The 27,261-nt window shown below is 40.4% G+C and overlaps 1 protein-coding gene across 10 annotated transcripts in view; it reads right to left on the bottom strand.

Annotated features, from left to right (window-relative positions):
* CAMSAP1 (calmodulin regulated spectrin associated protein 1) overlaps nucleotides 1-27,261 on the bottom strand; it is a 1,635,252-nt gene that overhangs the window by 2,386 nt on the left and 1,605,605 nt on the right. For all 10 annotated transcript variants that reach the window (XM_044057912.1, XM_044057905.1, XM_044057911.1 and 7 more), the window contains 2 exons: nucleotides 26,792-26,907; nucleotides 26,183-26,301 (listed from right to left, as the gene is read on the bottom strand). In XM_044057912.1, coding sequence (XP_043913847.1) covers nucleotides 26,183-26,301; nucleotides 26,792-26,907 — 235 coding nt within the window. The remainder of the gene's footprint in view (nucleotides 1-26,182; nucleotides 26,302-26,791; nucleotides 26,908-27,261) is intronic.

The following is a 27,261-nucleotide window of genomic DNA, read 5'->3' on the forward strand; positions in this document are numbered from 1 at the left end:
TTCAGCAACCAAAAACAAATGTTAGATAAGGAAAAAAATGTAACAGAATTCCTCTAGACAACTGACTTATGCATGTTTGCCATACTTTAACTCTTTCTTACCCTTCATAAAATTCTTAATTGTCTTCTTGATTTTGCTATGCCTGAAACACGTAACTGTCACCTTTATTTACCACTTTCTGGTTTGTTTGTTTGTGTCTTTCGGCTTTTCCCGGTTAGGGGTCGCCACAGCGGAACTCCGGTCCGCTAATTATTGGCAGTAGATTTTACGTACTGGCTTGCCAGGCCTAACGCACAACCTTCAACGAAGGAACGCCCATTCACACATGTCGCTACTCAGAAGATGCTCTAACTGGGAATCAAACGGGCAATGTCTAACTGTGAGACGACTGGTAGAATGCTAATTTAAAACTTAGTCAATACTCTGCAAAATGAAGCATCTGTAGATTCTAACAGGCATCCCAGCCCTCCCCACTGTGATTCATATCTGCACAAGGATACAGAATTAACTGGGCATAGCTTCCTGAAATAATTCTGTAACAGAGCACCTTGAGTATGTTAGATATACATATATGGAGAATCAAAGCCATCATTCATGCATGCATTGAAAAGCTAAACTTGGTAAATTAAAAGCTATAAACTGTGACAGTATCGTACTTACTGTCTCTGTTATATAGACAAGTTATTTTTATTAGTTACTGTGCATAATACAGTGGTAAATAAGTTACAGTCTGCAATGTTCAGTGCATTAATCAGACTTTGGTTTTCAGCAAGCAGCAGCACTATCATAGTGGCAAGCCTAGCCTGTATTCGAACACAGGGGTAGTGGTGCCTTGTATAAGGTCACTTCAGTAGAAGCACAGTAACTAACATTTATGTATGTGATTAAGTCATGAATAGGAACACTTCAGTTTTCTACAGTTTGCAGTAGAATAGCTCCTAGACATCTGTATCCGGCATGAGACTGCCATGCAGGAAGATCACAGTGCCATAAATTCTCCAAGTCAGTGAATTCCCAGGTTTTGAATCTGCAACTGCCAGCTTTGTTTCACCAGTTTTTCAAGTAAATACAGAGGTTTTCCCAACCATCTATAGTAAGGAACATGGCCAGCTGTGCCCCTGTGGAACTGGTAAGAAATCTTTTGGTATTTACATGCAGTATGGATGCTGTTAGACAGGCTAGTAGAAAGCATAAACAGAATTTCACTCAATGTTGTCAGAACGACCAGATAAAATTTGGGAGAGATTACAGAATTCGTACAGGCAACATATTGGTAAATCATCATCATCATCATCATCATCATCATCTTTCGACTGTTCCCATTACAGGTTGTCACAGTGGATCATCTGTTTCCATTTCTTCCTGTCCTCTGCATCTTGCTCCGTCACACTAACCACCTGCATGTCCTCTCTCACCACCATCCATAAACCTTATCATAGGCCATCCTCTTTTCCTGTTACCTTCATCCTTAAAATCTTTTCCCCAATATATTCGGCATCCCTCCTCAGCACATGTCCAAACCAATGTAATCTTGCCTCTCTGGCTTTTTCTCCAAACCTTCCAACCTGGGCTGACTCTCTAATATACTTATTCCTAATCCTGTCCACCCTCGTCACACCCAGTGCAAATCTTAACATCTTTAACTCTGCCACATCCAGCTCTAACTCCTGCCTTTTTGTCAATGCCACTGTCTCCAACCCATATGACATAGCTCACTACCCTCTTGTAGACCTTCCCTTTCACTCTTACTGGAACTCATCTGTCACAAATCACTTCTGACACTCTTCTCCACCCACTCCATCCTGCCTATACTCTCTTCTTCACCTCTCTTCCACACTCACCATTACTCTAAACTGTTGATCCCAAGTACTTAAACTCATCCACCTTTGCCACCTCTACTCTTTGCATCCTCACCATTCCTCTATCCTCCCTCTCATTCACACACATTTATATTGTCTTAGCTCTGCTGACCTTGATTCCTCTTCTCTCTAGAGCATATCTCCATCTCTCCAGGGTGTCCCCCACCTGTTCCCTACTCTCACTACAGATCACAATATCATCTGCAATCACAGTCCATGGGGACTCCTGTCTGATTTTGTCTGTCAACCTGTCCATCACCATTGCAAATAAGAAAGGGCTCAGAGCTGATCCTTGATGTAATCCCACCTCCGCCTTAAACGCATCCATCACTCCCACTGCAGACCTCACCGCTGTCACACTACCCTCGTACATATCATGTACCACTCTTACATACTTCTCTGACACTCCTGACTTCCTCATACAAAACCACAACTCCTCTCTAGGCACCCTATCATATGCTTTCTCTAAGTCTATAAAAACACAATGCAATGCTTTCTGACCTTCTCTGTACTTCTCCATCAACACTCTCAGAGCAAACATCGCATCTGTAGTGCTCTTTCCTGGCATGAAACCATACTGCTGATCACTAATCATCATGTCCCTTCTTAACCTAGCTTCCACTACTCTTTCCCATAACTTCATGCTGTGACTGATCAATTTAATCCCCCTGTAGTTACTACAGCTCTGCACATCACCCTTATTCTTAAAAATCGGTACCAAAACACTTTTTCTCCATTCCTCAGGCATCTTCTCGCTTTCTAAAATTTCATTAAACAATCTGGTTAAAATCTCCACTGCCATTTCACCTAAACACCTCCATGCTTCCACAGGTATGTCATCTGGACCAACAGCCTTTCCATTCTTCATAGCTATCCTTACTTCCTCCTTGCTAATTCATTGCAATTCATGATTCACTATCCCCACATCATCCAACCTTCTCTCCCTCTCATTCTCTTCATTCATCAACCCCTCAAAGTACTCTTTCCATCTGCTCAACACACTCTCCTCACTTGTAAGTATGTTTCCCTCATTATCCTTTATCACCTTTACCTGCTGCACATCTTTCGTAGCTCAGTCCCTCTGTCTAGCCAATCGGTACAGGTCCCTTTCTCCCTCCTTAGTGTCCAAACCTTCATACAACTCTTCATATGCCTTATCCCTAGCCTTTGCCACCTCTCTCTTTGCCATGCACCTTATCTCCTTATACTCCTGTCTACTTTCTTCATCTCTCTGACAATCCTACTTCTTCTTTGCCAACCTCTTTCTCTGTATACTCTCCTGTACTTCCTCATTCCGCCACCATGTCTCCTTATCGTCCTTCCTCTGTCCAGATGTCATACCAAACATCTTTCTAGCCGTCTCCCTTACTAGCTCTGCTGTAGTTACCCAGCTATTTGGTAACTCTTCCCTGCCACCCAGTGCCTGTCTTAACTCTTCCCTGAACTCTACCTCACAATTACCCTTTTTCAATTTCCACCATTTGATCCTTGGTGCTGCCCTCACACTCCTCCTCCTCTTCTTGATCATCAACGTAATCTTACAAACCACCTTCCTATGCTGCCTAACTACACTTTCCCCGGTCACCACTTTACAGTCTCCAATCTCCTTCAGACTGGCCCTCCTACATAAGATATAATCAACCTGTGTGCATCTTCCTCCACTCTTGTATGTCACCTTATGCTCCTTCCTCTTGTTAAAATACGTATTCACCACAGCCATGTCCATCTTTTTCGCAAAATTCACTACCATCTGACCTTCTGCATTCCTTTAACACCATACCTACCCATCACTTCCTCATCCCCTCTATTCCCTTCACCAACATACCCATTGAAATCTTCTCCAATCACCACTCTCTCACCCTTAGGTACAGTCATCATGACTTCATCAAACTCACTCCAAAATGTTTCTTTCTCGTCCATCGCACACCCAACTTGTGGAGCATATGCACTAACAACATTCATCATTACACCATCAATTTCCAGCTTCATAAACATCACTCTATCCGACACTCTTTTCACCTCCAAAACACTCTTAGCATACTGTTCCTTCAGGATAACTCCTACACCATTTCTCCTCCCATCCATACCATGATAAAAAATTTGAACCCACCTAAGATACACCTAGCCTTACTCCCCTTCCATCTGGTCTCTTGCACACACAATATACCAACCTTCCTTCTGTCCATCATATCGGGTAGATCTCTCCCTATATCAGTCAAACTGCCTATATTCAAAGTTCCAACCCTCACTACCACAGTCCTAGCCTTTCTCCTCTCTACCTGCCTTTGGCCATGCCTTCCACCTCCTCTCCTCCTTCGGCCAACAGTAGTCCAATTTCCGCCAGCACCCTGTTGGCTAACAGTACTGGTGACGGTCGTTGTTAACTCGGGCCTCGACCGATCCGGTATGTAAATATTTATTGGTAAATGTGAAACCTTATTAGGGGCAAATTGACAGTCAGACATTATGCAAACAGATTACATTTGACTGGTATCTTAAAAAATGTGTGGTATTATAGTAAATGCTTATTGTGTAAATCATATAAAACTGCTTTCTGTGTGCAATGTCATAAAAGTACAGCTCAGACCATTGTTAAAAAGTTAAACAGCAAAAAAAAAAAATGTTTTGATGGTAAAAAAACAGAAGAGGGTAATACGCTTACATTATATCCAGATGTTACAACAGTTATGTCCTGTCACCACATGTAAAACATTAATTTCAGAGTTATAACAGCATTCAAATCAATTACTGACAGCATCTCCTGTACATCATGTTACATCCTTTAGACAAAAGTGGAATAAAGCCACTGCACAGCACAAAACAGATAAAGAGAGGGCCGAGGTTCACAGTGAACTGACAAAAAAAAATTAATAAACTTCTAAAAGATAGGGTGAGTTCAGAGAGTTCAAAAATTAAGTAGAAAAACTTTGTCAAAGGTGCATATGAGTTTTAAAGTCAGCAAAACAGGTTAATAAGAAATAGACAATCTGTGCAGAATTATAAGACAAGAACAATCTGGTTAGTAAAGAGTTAAAGAAATTCTGGACCTTAAACAGTGGTTAGCTAAGCTGACAGAAAATAATTTACAGCACACTACTCTACATTTGAAAAATGGTTAGCATACACAGCAAAATCTAATTGGACAAATGCCTTATTTAAATGCGTTTAGATTTTGATTCCCAAATGTTTTAAAACTTTCATCCAGTTAAATCAAAATGCTTATAAATTAAATAGTAAAGTAGGGTGTAGGACTGCCGTTCTCGTGGCATATGCACAAAAACAGCCACTCATAGCTAAGCTGTTAGATAGTTTAAAAATTAGTGTTCCAAACAATCTGTCAAAAGGTAAAAGAAAAGGAAAACAGAACAGTTCTAGTGCACAGAAATCAAATAAAAGTAGTTAACAGCAGTGAAGAAATAAAGTCACAAGAGTGACATGAATGTATTTTCTTTTCAGAAAATAAAAATAAAGCTGCCTAAAGTGCACCTGTTTGGAATACAAAAAAAAAAAAAAGGCAGACAGCAGCAAATGTAAATATATCTGGTTTTAAGTGTGTGCTAGCTAAACCAATATCTATTTTGCTACAATCTTTTGTAATTGCATAACAGCACCAAAAATAACAGAGACTCCAGCAGAAAAGCTATACAGAAGTACTACAAGTAAAACTGAAGGTAACAAAAATGTCATGTTAAAAACCTTTCCTTAGACCAGACTGTCACGGTCTGGGTAACGGCCAGAGGTCACGTATATGTTCAACTCTCATAGCATAAATTAAATGTATCTTTACAAAATAATACTGCAATAAAATGCTGCATACTTCAAGGGAAAATGGCACTCTTTCAATTTTACACTAAATGTGTAAACAGTACAGCAGAAGGGTCTAAAATAAAGCTACGGGAGAAAAACAGTATCTCATTCCCTCCTGACATTACTGACTGCACAAAACAAAACACATGTTATTAGCAGGCTTCAGTTTAATATTGTCACTAAGTTTATAAATTGGACTAAATGTACAACCCACGTATGTATAAATGCAAAAAAAATTATGTGCAAGCAAAACTAATAGTAAATAATAAATAAGCTTGGCATATGCTGTACAGTAAATGTTTTAATATGTAAAAAGCATTCTCCAGTGCATAAACCATGTTTTCTACAACACTCTTGTCAATCTGTGTAAATAGTCAATTTTGCAGTCAAGTTTTAAAATGTTCACAGAAATTGCTCCTCAATTTGTTTGTATTGTACAAGTTTTTCTAAGCAGACACCCTTTGTGGCATGTCTTAGTAATATCACTCATTTAATGTGGCATAACAAAACATGCATGTTTACTCCAGAAAGTAAAAGGTCTGTGTCTTTTTAATAAAATCCTCAAGTAGTCTGCTTTTAAATTCTTTGTATGAGGTAATTAACAAAAGTAAACAGTTAAAAAAAAGAAGTTATGTCTTAATATAACGTTCCATCTGAGTAGTTGATGATCTTCCAGTCATCACTGATGGGTTCGGTTACGAGCCCTCAGAACAGAGTTGGCATTATACCAAGCTTGCGTGCACCAAAATCTCTCAAGCTAGGCTGCTACCCACAATGCTCTGTACTCAGTTACCTCAGATCGAGTTTGCATGCAACATATAGAAGAAGAAATATGTCAGAAGCCATCTCTGTGCAGAAACCCTAAGACACCACAAAGACCCAGAAGATCCGCCAGGAACCTTTGGAGGGGGTCTCTGTGGGAAGGTGTGATGACTGGAAAAAGATCAACAACTCAGATGAAACGTTATGGTAAGACATAACTTCTTTATCTGAAGTTGTGAATCTTCTTCTTATTCATCACTGATGGGACAGAGTCCCCAGCTACTTGGAGAACCTGGGTGGCCCTTATGGAAGAACATTCCTGAGAACCATTGAACCAAAGGCCACTCTTCCCCTGGAGATCAGATCCAATTTGTAATGTTTGACAAAGGTGTGGGGCTTAGCCCAAATGGCAGCTGCACAAATGTCATCCATGGAGGCCCTAGAGTGGAAGGCAACAGATGCTGCAACAGCCCTAGTTGAGTGAGCTTTGATTTGGCCAGGCTTAGATCCCTCCGTAAGTGAATATGTGAAGGCAATGCAATCCCTGAGCCATTTAAACAAAGTAACTTTCGATACTGCGCCTCCCATTCTAGGGCCCCACAAAGGAGATGAAAAACTGGTCCGACTTGCGAAAGGATTTAGTTCTGTCCAGACAGAAACGTAATTGTCTATGAACATCCAAGGACTGTAGGCAGTATTCTCCCTTGTTAGAGTAATTTGGGAAGAACACAGGGAGCTCAATGGACTGGTTAATTGAAAAGTCAGAAACCACTTTGGGGAGAAAGGATGGGTTAGTATGAAGTGATACTCTGTCCTTATGAAAGATCAGATAAGGGCTCTTGATACATAATGCTTGTAATTCAGAAATTCGTCTGGCTGAGGTTATAGCCACCAGAAATAAGGATTTCCATGACAGGAATTTTAGATCACATGTCGCAGCCAGCTCAAAAGGGGGAAGAGAAAGTGACTGCAGAACCCAGGAGAGATTCCATGCCTCCACCTGATGGGAGGCCTACTGTGGAAAATACCCTTGAGGAAAGTCTTGCAAAGGTGAGAGGAAATAAGCGGGACTCCATCTGACCCATTATTGAAGTTGGAAACAGCTGCTAGATGGACTCGAATACTGGAAGCTGAGGTCCCATTGTCGAACAGTTCAGCCAGATAATGAAGAATAGTGGCTACGGGGGCTGAGAATGGTTCTAGCTTCTGATTATGTGACCAGATAGAGAATCTTTTCCATTTGTCCCTGTAAAGTTTCTGGTGGGTGGTTTATGAGAGGCCAAGATAATATCACGTGCGGGTAAAGAGAGGGTTTCCTGCCTGGCAACTAACGGAAGTGGAGAAACCAAGCTGTCAGCTTGAGAGTGGACAGATTCGGGGAAGTCAGACCTTGTGGGTGAGACATGAGGTCCTGACGAGTGTCTAGGATCCAAGGAGGTTGTAACAGATGAGGTCGAAGGAAGGGAAATCACACTTGACGAGGCCAGAACGGGGCAATGAGGATCACTTTGCTTCTCAACCGAATAGCTTTCCTTAGAACAAGGGGGATCAGAGGAATCGGAGGATAAGCATAAAGGAGACCCGTGGGCCAATTGTGAATCAAAGCGTCTCTCGGTGACTCCCCGAGAAGGTCAAAGAGGGCAAAGTAGCTGCTGCAATTTGTGTTTGAGGGGGAGGCGAAAAGATCACAGCATGGCTGGCCCCAAAGGCTGAAAATTTCCGCCGCCACACTCGGGTTGAGAGACCACTCGTGACGATGGAGAATGCATCTGCTCAGCCTGTCTGCAATCATGTTGGAGCTCCCGGGTGTATGCTTTGCGCTCAGAAAGAGGTTGGAAGCTATCGTCCACTGCCAGATTCTCATGGCTTCGCGACACAGAGGGTAGGATTTGGTCCCTCCCTGTTTGTTTATGTACCAGATCATGGACATGTTGTCAGACTGGACAGCAATCATTCTGGATGGAAGGAGTGGATGAAAAGCTTGCAAAGTCAATAGCACCGTTCTTAACTCCAGGACATTGATATGCAAGTTGACCTCTACATCGGACCACATGCCTTGGACTGACTTTCCCTGGAAGTGCCCCCCCCCCACCCCATCAGGGAATCATCGGTGGTCACCGTGGAGCTGGGATGGGGAGCCTGGAAGGGGTGACACCAAAGATTTTCGTCTGTACTCATCCAACAAAGGAGATCTTGTTTGCAAGTGTTGGTGATGAGAATCTATGAGCTCAGGGGGTGAAGATTGGGTATCCACTGGGCCTGAAGGAGCCATTCTAGTAATCTCATGTGTAGTCTGGCTAAGGGAACAATAGGGACGACTGCAGCCATTGACCCCAAGGCTAGGAGAACTTCCCTTGCAGACACCTTTCTTCGACAGAGTATCACTTGAACTTGTGCATTTAGTCTCTGAAGCCTGTGAAGAGGAAGTGAGATCAGGCTTGACTGAGTGTTGAATATTGCCCCTATGAATTCTAGTTGTTGTGAGGGTTGAAGTTTGGATTTCTCCCAATGTATGGTGATGCCCAGTGACTCTGCTAGAACCGGGGTGTAGCGGAGGGCCCTGACCAGAAGACGCTTGGTGGAGGTGGAGTGGAGCCAATCGTCTAGGTACAGAAACTCCTGGAATCCCTGAAGTCTCAGATGAGCTTGTTAGCACTGCAAGGCATTTCATGAACACTCTGGGGGCTGTTGAGAGACTGAAAGGCAGGGCTCTGAATTGGTAGTGATTGCCTCCCAACCGGAAGCGAAGGAGGCTCCTGGAGTGCTTGTCCACCTTGATATGGTAATATGCATCTCGGAGATCTAATGAGCACATCCACACACCCTCCCGCAGAAAGGGAAGGATGGTTTGAATTGTGACCATGCGGAATTTGGTCTGAAATACCGATTTGTTTAGTTGGCTGAGATCCAAAATGGGCCTCCAATCCCCTGTTTTCTTTGGCACCAAAAAGAATCTTGAGTAGAACCCTGATCCACACTGATCAGGGGGGACCTGTTGGATGGCTCGTTTTTGACATAGCTTTCGTATTTTGGAAGCTGCCTCCTCCCTTTGACTGGGTGGAACATCGGGAAGGGATTTCAGAGGTCTTGGATAAGATATTAGGGGAATATGGTAGCCTCTGGTAATGATTCTCTGCACCCACTGATCATTTGTAATAGAGAGCCAGGCAGCTTGGTGCAGAGAAAAACGCGCCCCGACTGCTTCCAGAGGAAAGCAATCTGGAAGCGCCTCAGGAGCGCAGATACGGTCTACCCGAGAAGGAATCTCTGGAGCCCTAGTTCCAGGGACCCTCTCTGCCCTGAAAGGGGCATCTTCTATTATTGGAACCCCCTCTGCCTCTGGAGGAGTCCTCACCACGTGCGTCTCAGAAAGGACTTTGAGACATCTTGTGCCACATCTTCCTGCTCCTCTGATTCCTGGAGATGGAATGCTGAGGTTTGGAAAAATGTAGGCCAACGGCAGACAAGGTCTTCCCGTCTTGCTCGCAGCTGGCTAATGTATCCTTGACCTTAGCACCAAACAGAGCTGATGGTTCGATAGGGGCATTTAGACTTGAAGGAGTCCACGAGGTCACAAATGCACATCCAGGCATGGCATCTCATGACTATGCCTGCACCCACAGCTCTAGCTGCTCCTTCAGTTGCGTGTGGCAGCAACCTCATGGATGAATTGGATATTGACTCTAGGGTGGCAAATTGGGAAGCAACTTTATCTTGTGCTCCATCTGATACTTGGCCCGCCAGGGTTCAGGAGAGTTCGAAGATAAGATTTCTCTGGAGCCTCGTAAAATGTGCCAAAAAGTTCAGAGAGCTAACTGCAAAGGTCAGTGACGCAAAAACTCGATTCCCTTACCTGTCCATTGCCCAGGACTCTCTTCCGAAAGGTCCTTTTTCATGGCTGCCACCACCAGCATAGCATCCATTGGCAAACCTCTAGACCAATGGGGTTGATCCTCTGGAAGACACAGTACCTTGTCTGATCTCCTGGGGATGGCCTCAATGGAGTCCGGGTTCTTCCATGCCTGCTGCACAATGAGCTTAACCAACTCATCAGTGGGGGGGGGTCACCCAAGAAGTAGAGAGCCGAGAGCGAAAGGCCTGCAGGAATATGGATTCCTCCGGGGAAAGACTGGAGGGCTTCCAGTCACCCCTCTGTTTCAAGATTTCCATGACATCTCTGAAGGAGACATCATCAGGGAGTGACCATGGGGATCCTTCCCCATCATTGTAGTCCGTATCTTCCATGAGGGACTCCTCTGGGGAGTCCATGTGTTTCTTCTTACACACCCGTTTCCGAGGGGGTTCTTTGGTGGGAGCATCCGAAGAAGACTCAGAAAGGGAAATACCCTGGACAGGGGTTTCCTGGGTCTTGTGGTCTCGGAGTCCTGGGGGGGGGGTGGCCTTTGACAGCTGCGGCTCAGAAGGAACTGGGGGGATAACCAACGTAGGAGGAGTGCTAGAAGCAAGCACCCTCTCAATTACCCAGATAGCGGGCCCGCCTGAAGAGGAGTGGGAGCCTGGAACTGAAAAAGACAAAATCCAAACTGGGGGTCACACCCCCCTCCACACAGTCTGCCCCAGGGGATGGAGCCTCAAGCAAACTCAGAGTGGTAGTCACCCTTGGATCCGAAGTTGGGACGGACAACACAGTCGGAACCGATATTGGAACCAGAGGTTCCACCACCCAAGCATGAGATTGAGGGAGGGTGGGTTCTGATGGAACAGACACCCAAAGGGACCTCGAGGCCTCGGACAATGTCATTGTCGGCACCAAGAAAGTGGGTGCTCTAGAAAACGTCAGATATATGAGCCTTGGAGCCGAGGGATCCAAGGGAGGAGAGTATGTAGGGATCGCTGGAGTAATAGACCCACAGCCTGGAGTGGGATAGGGTCTAGGCAAATCTGAAATTCCCCTGGCGGTCAGCAGCTGGTCAAAAAAGTGCACCACATCCAATTCTGAAAGGCTCCTGGTGGATCTCACCGATACCCCTGAGGGGGAATCAGGCCGGTCCAAAAAGGGGTTGCAGGCTTGTCCGGCAAACGGGTCCACAAACTAGTATTGGGTCCGTGGTGTATCACAGAATGGCATCGACGATTCCAATTTAGAAACCGGCAACAAAGGTATGGTTGGAGCCAAGAACTGGCTCGTGGCCGAAGTCACAACAGGGGTGGATGTCAAAAATGGCTTGAAAGTTGTTGTCGGAATCGACATCAGAGCGGAAGTGGGTGACATTGGTGCCGAGACATAGAAACTGATTGGAACTGAGGTAAAAGATGGTGCCGTAGTCGGTGCCAGGGTAGGAGCCGACGAGGCGACCTCGGTAGGCTTCGCTGGAGCAGAGCTCGAAACTGATGCAGTCAGAACCGAGGAGGCAGTACGGTGCTCTGAGCAAGAGTTTTGGGCCTTGTGCTTATGGCTTTTACCTCTGTCACCGGCCGGTAAAGAGAGGCCGGAGCAAGGACATTTCTTGTCTACAGAAGGAGGAGATAAGACCTCTGTCACAGAAATAGCCTCTGAAAAAGGCGAAGCAAGCAGGCCCTTCACAATCAATTTATTCCGATGTTCATTCAACGTCCGCTGACTGAAGCTAGCACAAATATCACACGGGGGTTTCGCCGACAAATGCGGAACCCCCAAACAGTACACATACACTTCACGAAGGTCACTATTTGGAAGTTTAGCACTGCAAGAAGAGCAGTGTTTAAACCCCGCAGTTCCCTTCTTCTCAGACATAACAGTACACACACTCACACAAAAGGGAAAGAGTGAGGAAAGTGGAGGAAATGAAGAAGTAGAGAGAGAGGAAATACCAACAATGGTAATAAGATACCACAAGGGTAGAAAGTTAAAAAATACCAACAATGGTACGAAAGAGATATCTGGGGGTAGAGCTGAGAATATAGAGATATCAAAGAACAAACTCTAAACGAAAAAAAAAAACTTTTACAAAACTTGTAATTGTATAAGATAAATCACTTAGCTGGAGAGCTCAGTGAAACGCTGCTATATGGCTGTGCGGCAAACGAGATCTAAGGTAACTGAGTAAAGGGCATTGTGGGTAACAGCTTAGCTCAAGAGTTTTTGGTGCACGCAAGCTTGGTATAAGGCCGACTTGGTTCTGAGGGCTCGGAACCAAACCCATCAGTGATGAATAGGAAGAAGATTAACAACTTCAGATAATAAGTTAAGTTAGCAGAAAAGGCTAAAGCAAACACAGCACATAATTGGTAAAATATGTTACAGAATGGTTTGCAAAAGAAAAGATTGTTAAAGTGGATTATACACCCAATTCTAGTAGTAATATTTGTTATTATGTTGACTGTAAAACTGTGTTTAAACTTCTTGTAAAAAAAAAAAAAAAACACTAAAGGTTTTGTTTCCTAATGTGTTTCCGTAAATCATGATGAAAATTCTAATCTAACCAAAGAATACATATCAATGTAAACTGTTTTGAGTGTTTTTAAAACAAAAAGGGAAACTGTTAGATATATACATTTAGACGCTTATAACAGTGCATGCTCGCTCCTACTTGTTAGAATACATACAGTAAAATATAGACATTTAAATGCAGGTACATTTCTGTTTGTTAGCACATATACACAAAAAGGATAAACTTTTCTTAATTAGAAATATGGATGATTTGGCATCCTACTATGAAATATAGAATGATTCTGTGCTTGGTACAAGCTTCAAGAAGAATTACAGATAAGAAATCCAGGTGCAGGGAGGATTAGAAATAGAAACAACTTCCTAACAGGAATGACTCCCTAAAAGTTTAAGATGGTCACATAATTCACCTTGAAACAGAACACAAATTACCTTATCAACAGACTGCATGACATCAAGCAAATTCCAAAAGTATTAACAATGAAAGACTGCTTTCATGGACATGATCTGAATGGTATAAAAAAGGACAGTGACTGAATGATGCTAGATCTGGTACATGTAGGAACATGTTTGTTTTGAGGTAACTCGAGAAAAGCCATCATTCATACATGTATTGAAAAGCTAAACTTGGTATATTAGAAGCTGTAAACTGTGACAGTATCGTATGTCATCTGTTATATAGACAAGTTACTTTATTAGTAACTCCGCATAATACAGTGCTAAACAAGTTACAGTCAGCAAAGTTCAGTGCATTAATCAGACTTTGGTTTTTAGCACGCAGCAGTACTATCATCATAAATAACTTTTCAGAGTACAATTAAAGCAAAAAGAAACTTCAGTGAGACTTCAGAAATGTTGGCTTTAGCAGTAACAGTTAAAAACAATCATTCCAGTAGTATAAACCTTAACCCTCCCCCCACATATATGCATGTACGGTTACTTACAATATTTCAAAGCTCTACTTTAACCATGTCTCAGCTTTCAGTATGACACCTCCTACTTTGGGTTTTCGAAATGCTGCCAACCCCATATCTTCACTGGATGCAGCTGCATAGTAATTTAATTAACACAGCCCTCTCAATTTGACCATACAGCTAGTCCCAGAATTTCTTAAACACAGCCCATAACTGCAAATGCACAGACTAATTGTTGTTTACTGCTGAGTGCTGAATAGTACTTGGTTTTACTTTATGAAGCAATATATCAAACACATTCCCAGGGCATAATAAAAAAAAAAAATCTACCTTTGGTTGATGACGTAATCCTCCCACAGTAATTCCCCTGATAACTTCTACACCCAAATCCAAGGCCACAGCTCAGCTGTCTAGCAGAACTGGATGGGGAAGACAGGAGTGAGTAGCTGAAGCCAGCTTGCACATTCTTGGCAGGAGGTAGGCTATTTTGATTCAACACCTGGGTGATACTTAGCAGTTGCACTAGTTGTTGCACCCCTGAACATGGATCCAGCACATGCTGCCACTGTGCATATGCATGTAGCCATGTCAGTGTGCATATAGATGTTCCCTATAGCTCACAGTACAGCTCCAAGAATCACTGCAATGGAGAAGGGTGCTCCAGGGCCAGCAAGCTTGCCCTCTCTCTACAGCCCAACACTTGCTGTTGGAGAATGAATGGACAGACTGGGCTAACTGGACAGGAACAAATGGGGCACAGGGCCTTCAGCTAGTCTGGGGATGCCCAACTTCCTTCCCCATAGAATGAATGGACTGATTGTGCACAGGCACAGGCACCATCAGGCTGGTCCAAGAGAACCAAAAAATTAAAATATATATATATCTTCCAGCATCAAGATATTCCTTGGATGGAAAACTGTTATTCTGTTCTCCTATCAGTGTACAGTATAGGTATGCCAGGATATTCAGCATGAAAGATGCTGAAATGATAGACAACTTCAGCAGGAGTTAGAAATTTTATGAAATATCAACCATCAGGTAATTATCAGGCCCTTTGCTAGAACTTGTACAGGATAACTCTATAAGCATTAGGAAGGGAACTCCCAAACAGTAGTCATCACAGGTAGTATGGCTATAAAGTGGCGTACCTCATGCTACAGTTATTCTTTTCATGTTTAGGAAGATGGGAACAAACAAAAAAACTGCTGTACCAACAAATGCTCTTGAAAAATCCAAACAGCAAAAATCTCAAAGTAAACACCAGAATACAGGTACAACCCATGTAAACGTTAGCAAAAATATAGTTACAAATACCAATGATATGAAAAGCAGAAAGTGGTTATGAAACCAGTAAAACACATCTTATATAAAGTTTATAAAAGTTGGTACTAACTGTAAACACTGATCAACAGACCTACAATGGAAATATCACGGGGAAAGTACGGTGTGATCGTGTCCTATTATTCAAACATCTATATTCATACCAAATGTGTATTAAGTTCATCAAGGTATCATTTTTGCACAAATTACAAATGATATGGAACAGAAAAAAGGAAGGTGCCCTCAGCTCACAGAAATGGATAACTGGCCTGCAACACGCCCTGCAAGGCAATCAAATCAACTCCGCAGTACCAAAAGAAAAGTCAGTTTATAACAGCTGGAAAAAAGTACAAATGGCTGGATAAGTAGCAACAAATGCATACTTTGGGCAGACTGTTAAAGAAAGCTGCCATCACAATTGCAGATCTAGTAAAATGAGCCTCCCATCCCATTTAGAGTGTTGTATTTGCAAAAAATGAAGGTAAGAGACTTAAGCTAAACACACAGAAATGGTATGCTTAGTGACTTGACAACCTGTTTCTTCTTCACGAATGACGCAAAAAGTTGCTCAGACTATCTTAGTGGTTTTATTCTTTCAGTGTAATATTTGAATCGTCTGTGAACATCTATATTGTCAACATTTCTCCTGTTATTTCTGCTGTTTAGAAAAGATTCCTTGTATATGGATATGTCATTCTAACAAAATGTTAAGAATGGTTGTCTGATGAATGTCTGTGGACCATACAAGTAATCCCCAGAATTGCTCAACTGTAAATACCAAAAAGGTACACTACACTGTTATTTTTCAGTGCCAGGACTCACAATGTCAGATCCCGCACTTTTGATAGCCATCAAAACTACTTCAGACATTAGAGGGGGGTTGATTTTCAAGGATACACTGCCTATTATGGACTATGGATCTTAAAATGCTAAGACTTAACTGTACAGAAATAATTTTGAATGAGGTAAGCTGCTACTAAGAAAAGTTATCCGAAATCTGCTGTACAGACTCAAAAGGAATGTAGTGCCACATTTTCAGTCATGAAGGTGACGTCCCAAGCTGTGGAGACAGGATATTCTTCAAAAAACTGTTCAACTGCAGGAAAAAAAACAGACAGAGATGACTAATAAATGCAATTTGAAGGAAAAAAAAAAACAGGACAGCATCAAACAAGAAACCAAGGTACTCCAGGATTTGTGGAAAGGAACAGGAACATGCCTCAAAAATAATTATCCTAGCTGCCTCTGTGGCATAGAGGGATGAAATCCTGACTACAAACTAATAAATTTAAGTTTCTGTATCGGCGTAGGTGCTAGAAAAGTCCGACATGAGAGACAGGAGTGAAGATGTGATGTCTGCTCGCCTCTGCAGAAGGAGAATGGATGCTGAGGCATGCATTTCTCATTAATTTGCTATGTTAATCAAAGAAGCATGTTTCAACCCCATGCTGTGCCGACTGCAAATCCAACCTCTGAAGCATTTCCATGGCACAAATGAGAAATTTGGACTATATAGCAAAAATCTCTGGATGTCTGGCACCATGACAGGCATGCTGTGATGAATATGGAAAACAATGCAGCCATGTCAGTGTGTGGGCAGATGTTCCCTGCAGCCAGCAGGGGTCACAGTACTCTTCCAAAAGGCTGGTAGGCACAGGGTGGCAACACAAAAATCACCATTCTGAAACCAACAAAAGCTAATTATTTTATATTTATTGTAAACAGACATTCTACTGGTGGGACCTTTGGCTTCTTTTAGGAAGGACAACTGCTCTTTGGAGTAAAAATGACTGTTGAAGATTAACCTGAGATTTTCAATGCAATCAAACTTGACAGATTTCAGATATGGATGAAGAACTCTGTACTTTTGTTGCCTAAACTCCAGCTATAGTCTGTGGCATATCGTCTAGTCAGAGGTGATCTCTGCTTAACATTCAAAGCCATGCCAAACCCTGAGCTGTTGGACATGCTCCACTTAAAAAAATCCCAATCCCTCAGAGCCACATGCTCCAGGGATCTAAACCTTGTCATCGCAATGAACAAAACATGCTGGAGGGATAGGTTCCTGACCCACAGACTCCCCATACTCTGGAATAGACTCCCCATACATGTCAAGCAGAGCACCTCCTTGGACCTCTTCAAAAGGAACCTTGACGATTGGATGGGAGATAGGAAATTCACCCCAGGGATCACGTCAGTCGCCCTGCTAGACAGGGGTCCAGGGAATTAAATATTGTGGGAAGAAATATCCAGGGAATTGTTATGGCTAGGCTTGTATAGGCCCTAAGGCCAATAGTCTAGTACCAACCTACTGAAGAGATTGTCAGAGAATGGGTAACTAATACTTACTAAAAAAAAAAAAAGGCTGACTCAGTGGCATCTTGACCATTGAAGAGAAATCAGATCAAGTTTGCTTAGTCACTTTTTTCACTTTTAGCAAAAGCATTAGAATATGAGGTAATGGATGAAAAGCACAAAAGCTAAGATCCAAACTTACAGAGAAAATGTTATAAATAAATGCTGCTCCTTTTAAAGGGGCTTGATCAAAACTCAGCAAGATGACAACTAAAGAGAGAAGTTCAGTGGTATACCTTTAGAAGGTTCAGATTTCTGGTTTGGTTATTCAGCATTGTGAGTGCTAGGTTCTCCTCTGCCAACCCCATTAGAACTTCATAACCCTAGTCCTGGAGTTTATAACATACAACAACAGACTCTATGAGAATAAAAAACACCCTCCCACTTGTCACAAACTGCCTCAAAAAAATTCCTCACGCTGTGATTATAACCACGTTACTACTATGAGAACTAATGTTGGCTCCATTTATACAATTTATTTACGGGATTCTTAGAGCTTGAACTGATTTATGACTTCCATGACAATCCTATTCAACTTGTACTGAAAATTGGGAAGGATTCTTTAGAATGGGGGAATTTCTTAGTTGAAAGCTTCTGTTGCTTATTTGAATTCTAAAAGGATCAATAAACATTTCTCTCTAAACTATAGTTTACCACTGATTATTTGGATTTTAGTGTTACTAAATTTATAGCTGGTTCAGTGAAAATGCCCTTTATCATAATCCAAAAAATTTGTAACTTTTTGCCAATAGCTATCATTCCAGGCATATCATAAAGAACATTCCATGTTCAGTTTTTTAGAGTAAGAAGGTTTGTAGCGATACAGAAGAAGCTACCCATCTCCACGATAGGTTTATAATTCTAGACTGTTTTATAAGGTTAAACTAGATCATGCATGATCATGAGACTTTATGAACTTATAAATGCAGATATTTAAGACGTGAAGGTTGATAAGTAATGTTAGATTTGCTACTAATTATGGTAATAATTCCTTCAAAATGAGGTCTCCTGCTGAAACATCTTAACTGAAGACTATTTTTTTTAGGAATATATTTCTGACTATCAATTTACATACAGAAAGGGTAAAGTGTAATGTGCAATGCCACAGAAAGAGAAGCACACTGTTTAGATATAAGAAGGTGCACAAAAACGTTGTTTTCACATTTGATAGAGTCCTGGTTTCCTCTATCAACAAACATGGAATGATAAGAAAAATATGGATAGAAAGGAAAAGATATGAATAGTAAACGTGTGTTTTATTTTCCCAAGTTTAAATGAGGTGTTACAAGGTAATGCATTGATTCTTTACATTGCTTATATGCATGGTTGGGTTTGGTTTTTGTCTTTGTTTTTTTTTTTAGTTTTTCCAATTATATCAGTCATAGCTGGACAAGTTTTTTATTTTTCATAATACTTCCAATAAATACTAATTTGCACATGTACATTACGTTTATACACACTTTATACATGCTACTTTCTTCAGCTGGTTTGTTTCAGTTTTTTAACATATCAACACAAGCAAAATCATAATGAGAGGGCAGCTTCCTATTATTTTAACAGCTGCTTTTGAACAGCTGGCCCTTATGGTTAAGAGACCTGCTCAAAGATGTTATTATGCACAGAAGCCGCCTTTTTTGGGCAAAACTTAGTTTGGGGGAGCATTCTATACTAAAATTCCTTAGCAGTGCACTTTTTTCCTAGTCTTTGCACATTTCTAAACATGCATTGTGGTCTCTTGATTTAATGTGCATCATTTGTTTTTTTTGTGCGTGTCAGTTGTTTAAATGTTCTTTTAGTCAACTGAAAGAAAAGCACTGCATTTTAACCAACAGGAAAAACAGTCAAACAGCCACAGTTTTATACATATACGAAGAAAGACTACACCGTAGTGAAATACTAAGTTTACTTAATATTAATTTACTTAATATTATAAACATCTCCATTCCCACTATTGTGCAGTCTTGAAGTTGATACACTGCAGGGGTGGGGGGATTGTGGTGGGGTGCAGAGAGGATTTCTAATAGCATTTAATTTGGAGACATAATGTTGTCAGATCATAAAGTACCTTTATGCAAGTAAATTTACCATAATAGTATATTTGAATACATCATTACTGCAGTAGCCTCAGCTGTATGGATTACATTCTGCATAAGACATAACAGCTGAGCAGACTTCCAAAGTTGTGTGAACCCTCCATAAGTGCACAGGCTGCTGGTAGCACAAAAGTTCCTGAGTGGAAAAAAACAGCAGCATGGACACAAAAACATTCAGGACTACTTGCCAACTGAAAAAGGGAGGCTATGGTCCTGACAAAGAAAGTAAATTCTAGGAATAGTCTTAAGATACCTGACCTTGGCAAAAACAAAAACAATACAGGGATGGAGGAAGGGAACAGCTAATGCAGCAGTGATTTATTTGAACATCTACTATTATGGTTAGTTTATGTATTAACTGCATCATGTCATTCATTAAATCGATGCTGCTGCAGTAGCCTTAGCTTCTGGATAAAATACCAAAGTTTATAAAGATGGGGAGGAGGAAGGATGCAAGTCCAGGAACCTCTGCAGAATGGTCCAACCAAAGCTTGCTGTAAGCCTGGAAAAAGACTATAGTTTGTAACAGTGTGTAAAGATATGTAAAGAGGACAAAGTAGCTGCCAATATAATGCTTCTAGAGTCTACCCTTTTCCAAAAAGCCATAGAGGAAGCCAAAACACTTGTAGAGTGAGCCTTGACCCTGCCTGGAAGTGTCTTGTAATGGTAGGAACAACAAAAATAAACAGCCAGAGACAGACATATAGAAGTAGTCTGTTTTGACATGTCTTGCCCTTTTTTCTTGCCCTTATTCGAAATAAACAGCTGCTCAGCTTTCCAATACTGTGCTGAAAGGGAAGGATCCATGGACCATGGGCAGACATGCTAAAATGGTCAAGAGATGAATCTTAATAGTGAAATATGAAAAGTCAGAGGATAACACCTCACACAAATATTGAAAACTATTGGTACAGAAATCCTGAATGGGCCATGGTTTTTAGTGTGGCATCAACTAGCAAATCTTTTCCATTTACCAATATAAGATTTCCTACTAGCAGGTTTCTTTGCCTCCTTTAAAATCTGTTGTACAGCCTCAGGAAAAAAGGTATCAAAACTGAATCACCCAGGCAGTCATTTGTAGTTGTTTGAGACTGGGATGTATCAAACACAACCTGTGTTGTGAATAGATCTAGTATAGGAGGATGTTTGTGGTAACCACCCATAGCCAATTTCATAAGAACGGAGAACCACTAATCCCTCGGCAAGGACGAGTCACCACAATGATCATTTGACAGTCCTCCTGAATCTTCAGAATGACCCTGGATATGGTGGAAATACATACAGAAACATTCCCAACAAAAGAATGAAAAAAAAAATGGTGTTCCAGTCTTGTTTGTTAAGGAATCTGTGAGGAGAACGTCTTCAGTTGTTTGTTTTGAAAGGAAGCAAACTGATCTACTTGAGGAGTTTACTACAACTGGATCAATTCCTAGAATAGACCTCATTCAGTTTCCACTAGTGTCTATCCTAGATCTGCTCAGCTTGCCTACACATTTTGCTCTGAAGGAATGTAGGAATCTTGGAAGATTAAACTATGCTGAACTGCGATTCCTCTCATCAGCAACCAAACTTACTCTCTCTAACACAGTTCTCTTACCCTCTCTCCTATATGGTGCCCCCCTTTTAACTAATCTACAATCATCTATCAAAACTAAACTATCTACCTGTAACAACAAAATAGCCAAATTCGCCACTAGTAACAAAGTTTCAACGCATCACTGTGCACCACTCCATAAACTAAATTGGCTCGAACTTCCCAACTACCTCTCCTACACCCAACTCACATATGCACACAAACTAATTTTCCAATCATCCCTCTGTCCCTCCCTATCTACTACCTTTAAAATTCACCAGACTCAAAGACTTCTAAGATCTACTAATCAAAACCTTATAGAAGTCTACAGACCCCTTCGCCCTCCAGGACATAACCTCCTCTCTTTTTCCTTAGCTCGACTATGGAATTCTCTCCCTCCCCTCCATTCGCACCATCACTAGCCTTCCAACCTTTAAAAAATCACTTCACTCCTACCTTATATCCACATGGGAATGCTCCTGCTCCCACCCCACATAATCATTCTCCACTTCTGTATTCTTATAACCCTCACCTCATCTATTTTACTCATAATCAATTTCTTAATATCATCTATCATCTTGATTTCCTTCAATTACAAAAAAAAAAAAAAAAAAAAAAAAAGGTAGAATTTGTTAATTTTTATTTTATTTTTGTTTATAATTTTACCGATTGTGAACTATACCTTGTTATGCCTTGTATGCTATGTAATGTTTATCTCTGTAACATGTATTCTTTGTCGGAGCTTTTCTCCCCAGGACTCCATTGAAAATGGGTTCACTTGGCCCAATGGACCATCCTGGTTAACCAAAAGCAAATAAATAAATAAATGAATAAACTGCAACCTTCCAAGCTACCACTACCAATCTTGACAGAAGGTAAGATCTGGTACACAGTTTAAGTACCACATCACTTTGGTGTTTGTGATCGCCTGAAGAGGACCTGGAAACCACAGGTGATGGAGAATTAAAAGCATGAACAACAGTTAACATCTCTTTCACAATGATGTTCTTTGGCCTGTCTTGTTTGTTCTACACCTTGAACTTTTACCCCCTTAGACACTGCTTCCCATGCAAAGTCCAACACATCAGTTGTTACACATGGAAAAGGGGAAAAGGAGAAGCCTTGATTCAAAGATATCTCAGTCTGTCCACCAAAACAACTCTCTTTTTACAAAGTCCAAAACTGGAACCTGAAATGACAAGGGGTAAAGATGCTGGGCTGTAGTGTTTTCTGGAACCGCTGAATTTTTCTCATATGTACTAAGGAAGGAATACCTTTTGCATGCAGGCATCCTGTAAACACTATCCTGTGAGAAAGAGTCAAGGAGTTTTGAATGTTGACTTGGAATCCTGCATTATGAAAGAAACTTCTTACCCACGTAAGAGACTCTTGATACTTTGAAAAAGATTCTACAAAGATAAGGAGGTTGTCCAAAGGAAAGATGTGAATACCCTGGAGTCAGCACTGGGCCATCAAAGGAGCTAGACAGTTTGTAAACTCCCTTTGACCAGAAGATAACCCAAAGGGTAATGCAGAGAACTGATGATGAAAGCCAGACACAAAAACAATCTTAGAAAATTTCTAAAATCTGCATGCATCTAGTCTAGTATTACCAAAAACTAAAAGGAGGAATGACAGGTAACAGAAAGAAAATATTTTGAACTTTGGAACTTTCACAAACAAGTTAAGCAAGGATAGATCCAAGAGTGACCCTTCTTTTGTACCAGAAGAATTCTTGAATAAAACACTTTTCCCAATGATCTTAGGGAAATAGTTCTCCCACAGACAGCATTTAGTTCATGACTAGGTAAACAGTGAACTCTGACTTGCAGCATAAGAGGGAATCCCCTGAAAAGGAGGGAAGCTCCATATTGCCCTCAGTAACCTTTCTGAACAACTCTTAGAACCCATATGCTGCCAAAAGGAAGGTGAAAAACCAATCCTGGGGAAAATTTAAGGGAATGAAGGAGTAAGGAGGTATGGAGGGGAATGCTGCAATATTTATTCTATATTATTAGACTGTCCCTTTCTCTGGAAAGCTTTTTCCTTTTTCTTTGAACCTTCCTTTCACTTTTATTGCACATCTGCTTATTAGACCTTTATTGAGACTGTTTATATTGCTTTTTGTAAAAAGAACCTGAGTTTGCAGAAAAAAAAATTGCAAACTTGGAGAAGAATGTCTGAAAATTCTGAAGAGCCCCTCCCTTGAATCAATTTCCCTCTTTCATCAAACTGCTTGAACAGCTGATTAGCAAAAGGGCCAAAAAAAACTGTGTCCAAAGGAGAGCTCAAAATTTCATATTTAACATTCTCAGAAATCTTTTGTGTACACATGCAAACTTTCTCATAACAGAGGCAGACAGCACTGCCTTGGAAACAGAATTCACACAGCCATAACAGTACTTTAAAATTATATGAGTTACCTGATAAAGAACTGAAAGAGAGCTTGCTTTCTGAACAGGGAAAATGGCTGTAAAACTTCTCATATTGTCTAAAAAAAGCCAATAGATACTTTAATATGTGAGCCTGAGTTCTACAGGATAAAATAGCAGAAGAATAAGTTATTGTCCCAAAACTATCAAAAGTTTGCTCATCCTTATTAGAGGTAGAGAGAGGTTAGCATTAACTATTTTTTTATTGTAAAAGGATTTGACACGGAAATAGCTGCAGGATCAAATATGGGATGAAAAAACAAGTATTTCTAAAACTGAGGAACATTATAAAGTCTATCTGCCTTTTTAGGGGCTTCCAGGTTGGCTGTCAAGCATACTGCAAGCAATATCAAAAACATCTTCCAGAGCTGGTAAAAGAGGAGGAACAGCAGCAGGTTCCTGGAAACTCATTTTCTAGTAAACAGTGGTACTTCCTCAAAGAAGCTGGAATATCATTCTGTTCCCAATGAAACAGGTTATTCATCCTAGAAATAGCTTCAGCAACAGAAAAGTCCTCCATGAGAGACTCTTGAGGAAACATTTTTCCCAGAGTTAGAATCAAGAACTTTGGCAAAAATATCTAAAGACGGTCAGGAATGGGACTGGAAAATGGCATCAGGACAGGGAATCCTGAGAAGCTGATAGAACTAATTTATTTTTTCCACAAAAATCACAAAAATTCAAGTTACCTTTTAAGAGGTTTTAATACCTTCAATAAACCTTCAGCCAACCAATAAGCTTCTCCTTATCAACAGAAAAATAGTCTCAGGAAGATTAAATGTTTAACTTGTCTCTTTTTTTCTACTGGCATCCGCAAAAGGAGACAGATACCTGCATGGAGCTACACTTCCTGCTCCCTACTTCATTGACTGACAAGAGTTACTCTTCCATGCTCATCAAGGACAACTAACAGACACAGAGGTTGTGGCTGGCCCCTAGACCATAGTGGCTGAAAAGGCTATATCACAGGGATTCAGAGAACAAACTGAATGGTCTGAGGTGCCAGTGATGGCTACAGCAGAGCCATCCAAAAGTAGCTGAGGCACAGATTGAGCTCACTGAGCTAGAAAGGGTTCCCTTAAAAGTATTCTTTTTCTTGGGTCTGGAGGAGGGAAGAACTGTGGTAGTAGTATGTTGTTTCAAGGTTCTGACAGAAATGAAGCCTGATTCTCCATTAGTACAGCTACAGTGAACTGATGACAGGTTAAGTTGTCAAAACGTAGCATTTACAAGCAAAATACACAACACTCTCAAAACACCCTTGCCCCTGTTAAAACAGAGTAAATTTCACAAAATAAGCATATGCCCCCCCCCATAAAATGTGCTTATATTAAGCAAAGACAATAAAAGTTAAAAATATAAAGTAAACTGCCCGTCAGACCACCATGTCTTGAGACAGTCCCTTAAAACACATAAAACTCAAGACAAAATACTGTTTCTCACAAAACAAGTATATTTTTTCATAGAAAATAAAATTCTATGGAAGGTTACCCCAAAGGGAACATATTTGTCCAGCAATGGAAGACTGTTAGCAACTGTTAATCCTTTGAAGCACACAAAAGGGTGTGCTCACTAAGGGTGGTAGAAAGTACGGGAGCTTTTGCTGCCCAGGCTGTTGATTTTCTATATTTAGGAGCTCAAGGCTTTTGAAGACTGTCCAGTTGTTATATCCTTCGCTGAATGTAACCTATACAACTAAGACTACTGCAGCAGTGATAATGAATGAGCATCAATCCGTTTGTTACAATTTTAGTGTAACCTGATGACTGCTGTGGAAAGCACTTGTATTTACTTGCCTTGTATGCTATATAATGAGAGTTTTTTTTCTTTTAACTGTTTTGTGTCAAGCTAAGTGTAGCCAAAGTATGTGCATTTTGAACAAAGGCAATGAAATCATATATGTTGTCCAATCCAGAAGACAAAAAAAAAGAGGCTGCTCAGTCTCAAACAGAAATTTTGTAACCTGTTGGATTTGAAGAGAATAACATGAGATTCAGTCAGAATAAAGTAAATAATAGGAATATTTCCAAACTTTCAGTTAAATTACATTTTTTTACCATTTATTGTTTTGGGGTGTGGATGAGGATACAGTCTGAAGAGCAAATTTATTTAAAAAAAAAATTCTATAAAAATTTCATTGAGCATATTTCCATGTCTAAAATTGCTTTTGCTGATGCTGGTGAACTAACAGCAAATAAAGAAATGTAACAAAACTAGGCCTTGAGCATACAATGAAGTTAATGCAAGTGACTGTTGTGATGAATTTTAAAAGGGTTAAATTTCAGCGTTTTTCTACAAGACAAGTCTGACCAGTCTGTCACTAGAAAATAGGAAGATCAAAAAAGATAACACTGTTTTTAAGCACATTCAGTGCTCCAAATCTTAAAGACTGAAGATACTGACGAAAATCAGACAGAATCTTAATAGTGAGAAGTAAAAAAACACTGGAGCAGTGTAGATGAAGAAAATATTTTTTGCTGACAAAATTTGCCATTGCTTTATACAGCACATTTTGTGTAGTGCTATTGGCTACAACAATAAACTTGCATACCTACCTCTCAAAAAGAATAAATCATGTGTATATCAGTTTTATTTAAATGCATTATAGAACTCCAAGATCTTCTACACTTAAACATACAGAAAATTAACAGCATTTGTATTACATGAACAGACACTTACTTCTAAAATGGATTTTTTCTGCGGTTCATTCACCTTTCCTGCTAAGCAGCAATGTGAAATAGCATTGTGAATAATTGATTTATTTGATTTGCTGCTGGGTTCCTTATATAGCTTTAGACCTAAAAATGAAACAAAACATAACTAAATAAAAAATAAAGTCTTCTTACAAATGAATAGTCAGCAAATTTCACTGGAAATTGTAATCTCAAAAAGAGGCAGCAGTTTAAGATGTTAGATTGCATACACATTTTAAAGGTATATACTTGTTGTTACAGACAAATTAAAACACATTTCACCGTCAATTAGCATGTAGAATGCTTTCACCGTATACACCACAAAAAAATCTCCAAAAATAACTGGATCGCTACTATCATAAACCAGTCTCTAAAATAATGTACAATAATTACTGGGTCATTACCAAGGTATCAAGGTACCAAGGTATCAAATAATCCACTTAAACACAAATTCATACATATTTATCACCACTAAATTTAATGTAGAAATATCCACATATCTCTACATTCTCAACCATTTTCACTGCAAAACAGTAGAGGAACAAAATGCTGTCCTTACACTGAAATCTAATGCATCAGTTCGATTTGACCATACCTGTGACGTCTGCCACTGATGCAACGGAGGATGCTGTTGATGCATTTTCCCAGTCTCGTTCAGTATTTCTGCTTGGATTTCTGCTTCCCAGTTGGAATGAATCCACATACTCCACTCTTAATTAAAATAAAATATTTACATATAAATATATACATACATAGAAATACAAATGAAAAGTTGATAAAACTGACAAACTGCAGAAATCTTATTTTCTTACAAAGTTTTAAGAAAACAGTGTGTCAGCACACTGAATTATACATAAAGGAAACAGCAGATTTTTGAAATCATAGTTAATGCTAGTGCATATGCTCTAACTTCTTACTTGTTTTTTCTTGGATATTACTTCAGTATTTTTGTTAAGACTGAAGCACTTCTGTCCATAATTTCAATATTTGCAGATTGAAACACTTCAGGAAAGTCTATTTTACCAAATATAACAAGAAAAACAGCTACACATTTACTTTTTGTCA

The sequence above is a fragment of the Protopterus annectens genome, chromosome 16.part0 (genome assembly GCF_019279795.1).
Source record: "Protopterus annectens isolate FY-2018-M chromosome 16.part0, PAN1.0, whole genome shotgun sequence".
NCBI classification, from domain to species: Eukaryota; Metazoa; Chordata; order Ceratodontiformes; family Protopteridae; genus Protopterus; species Protopterus annectens.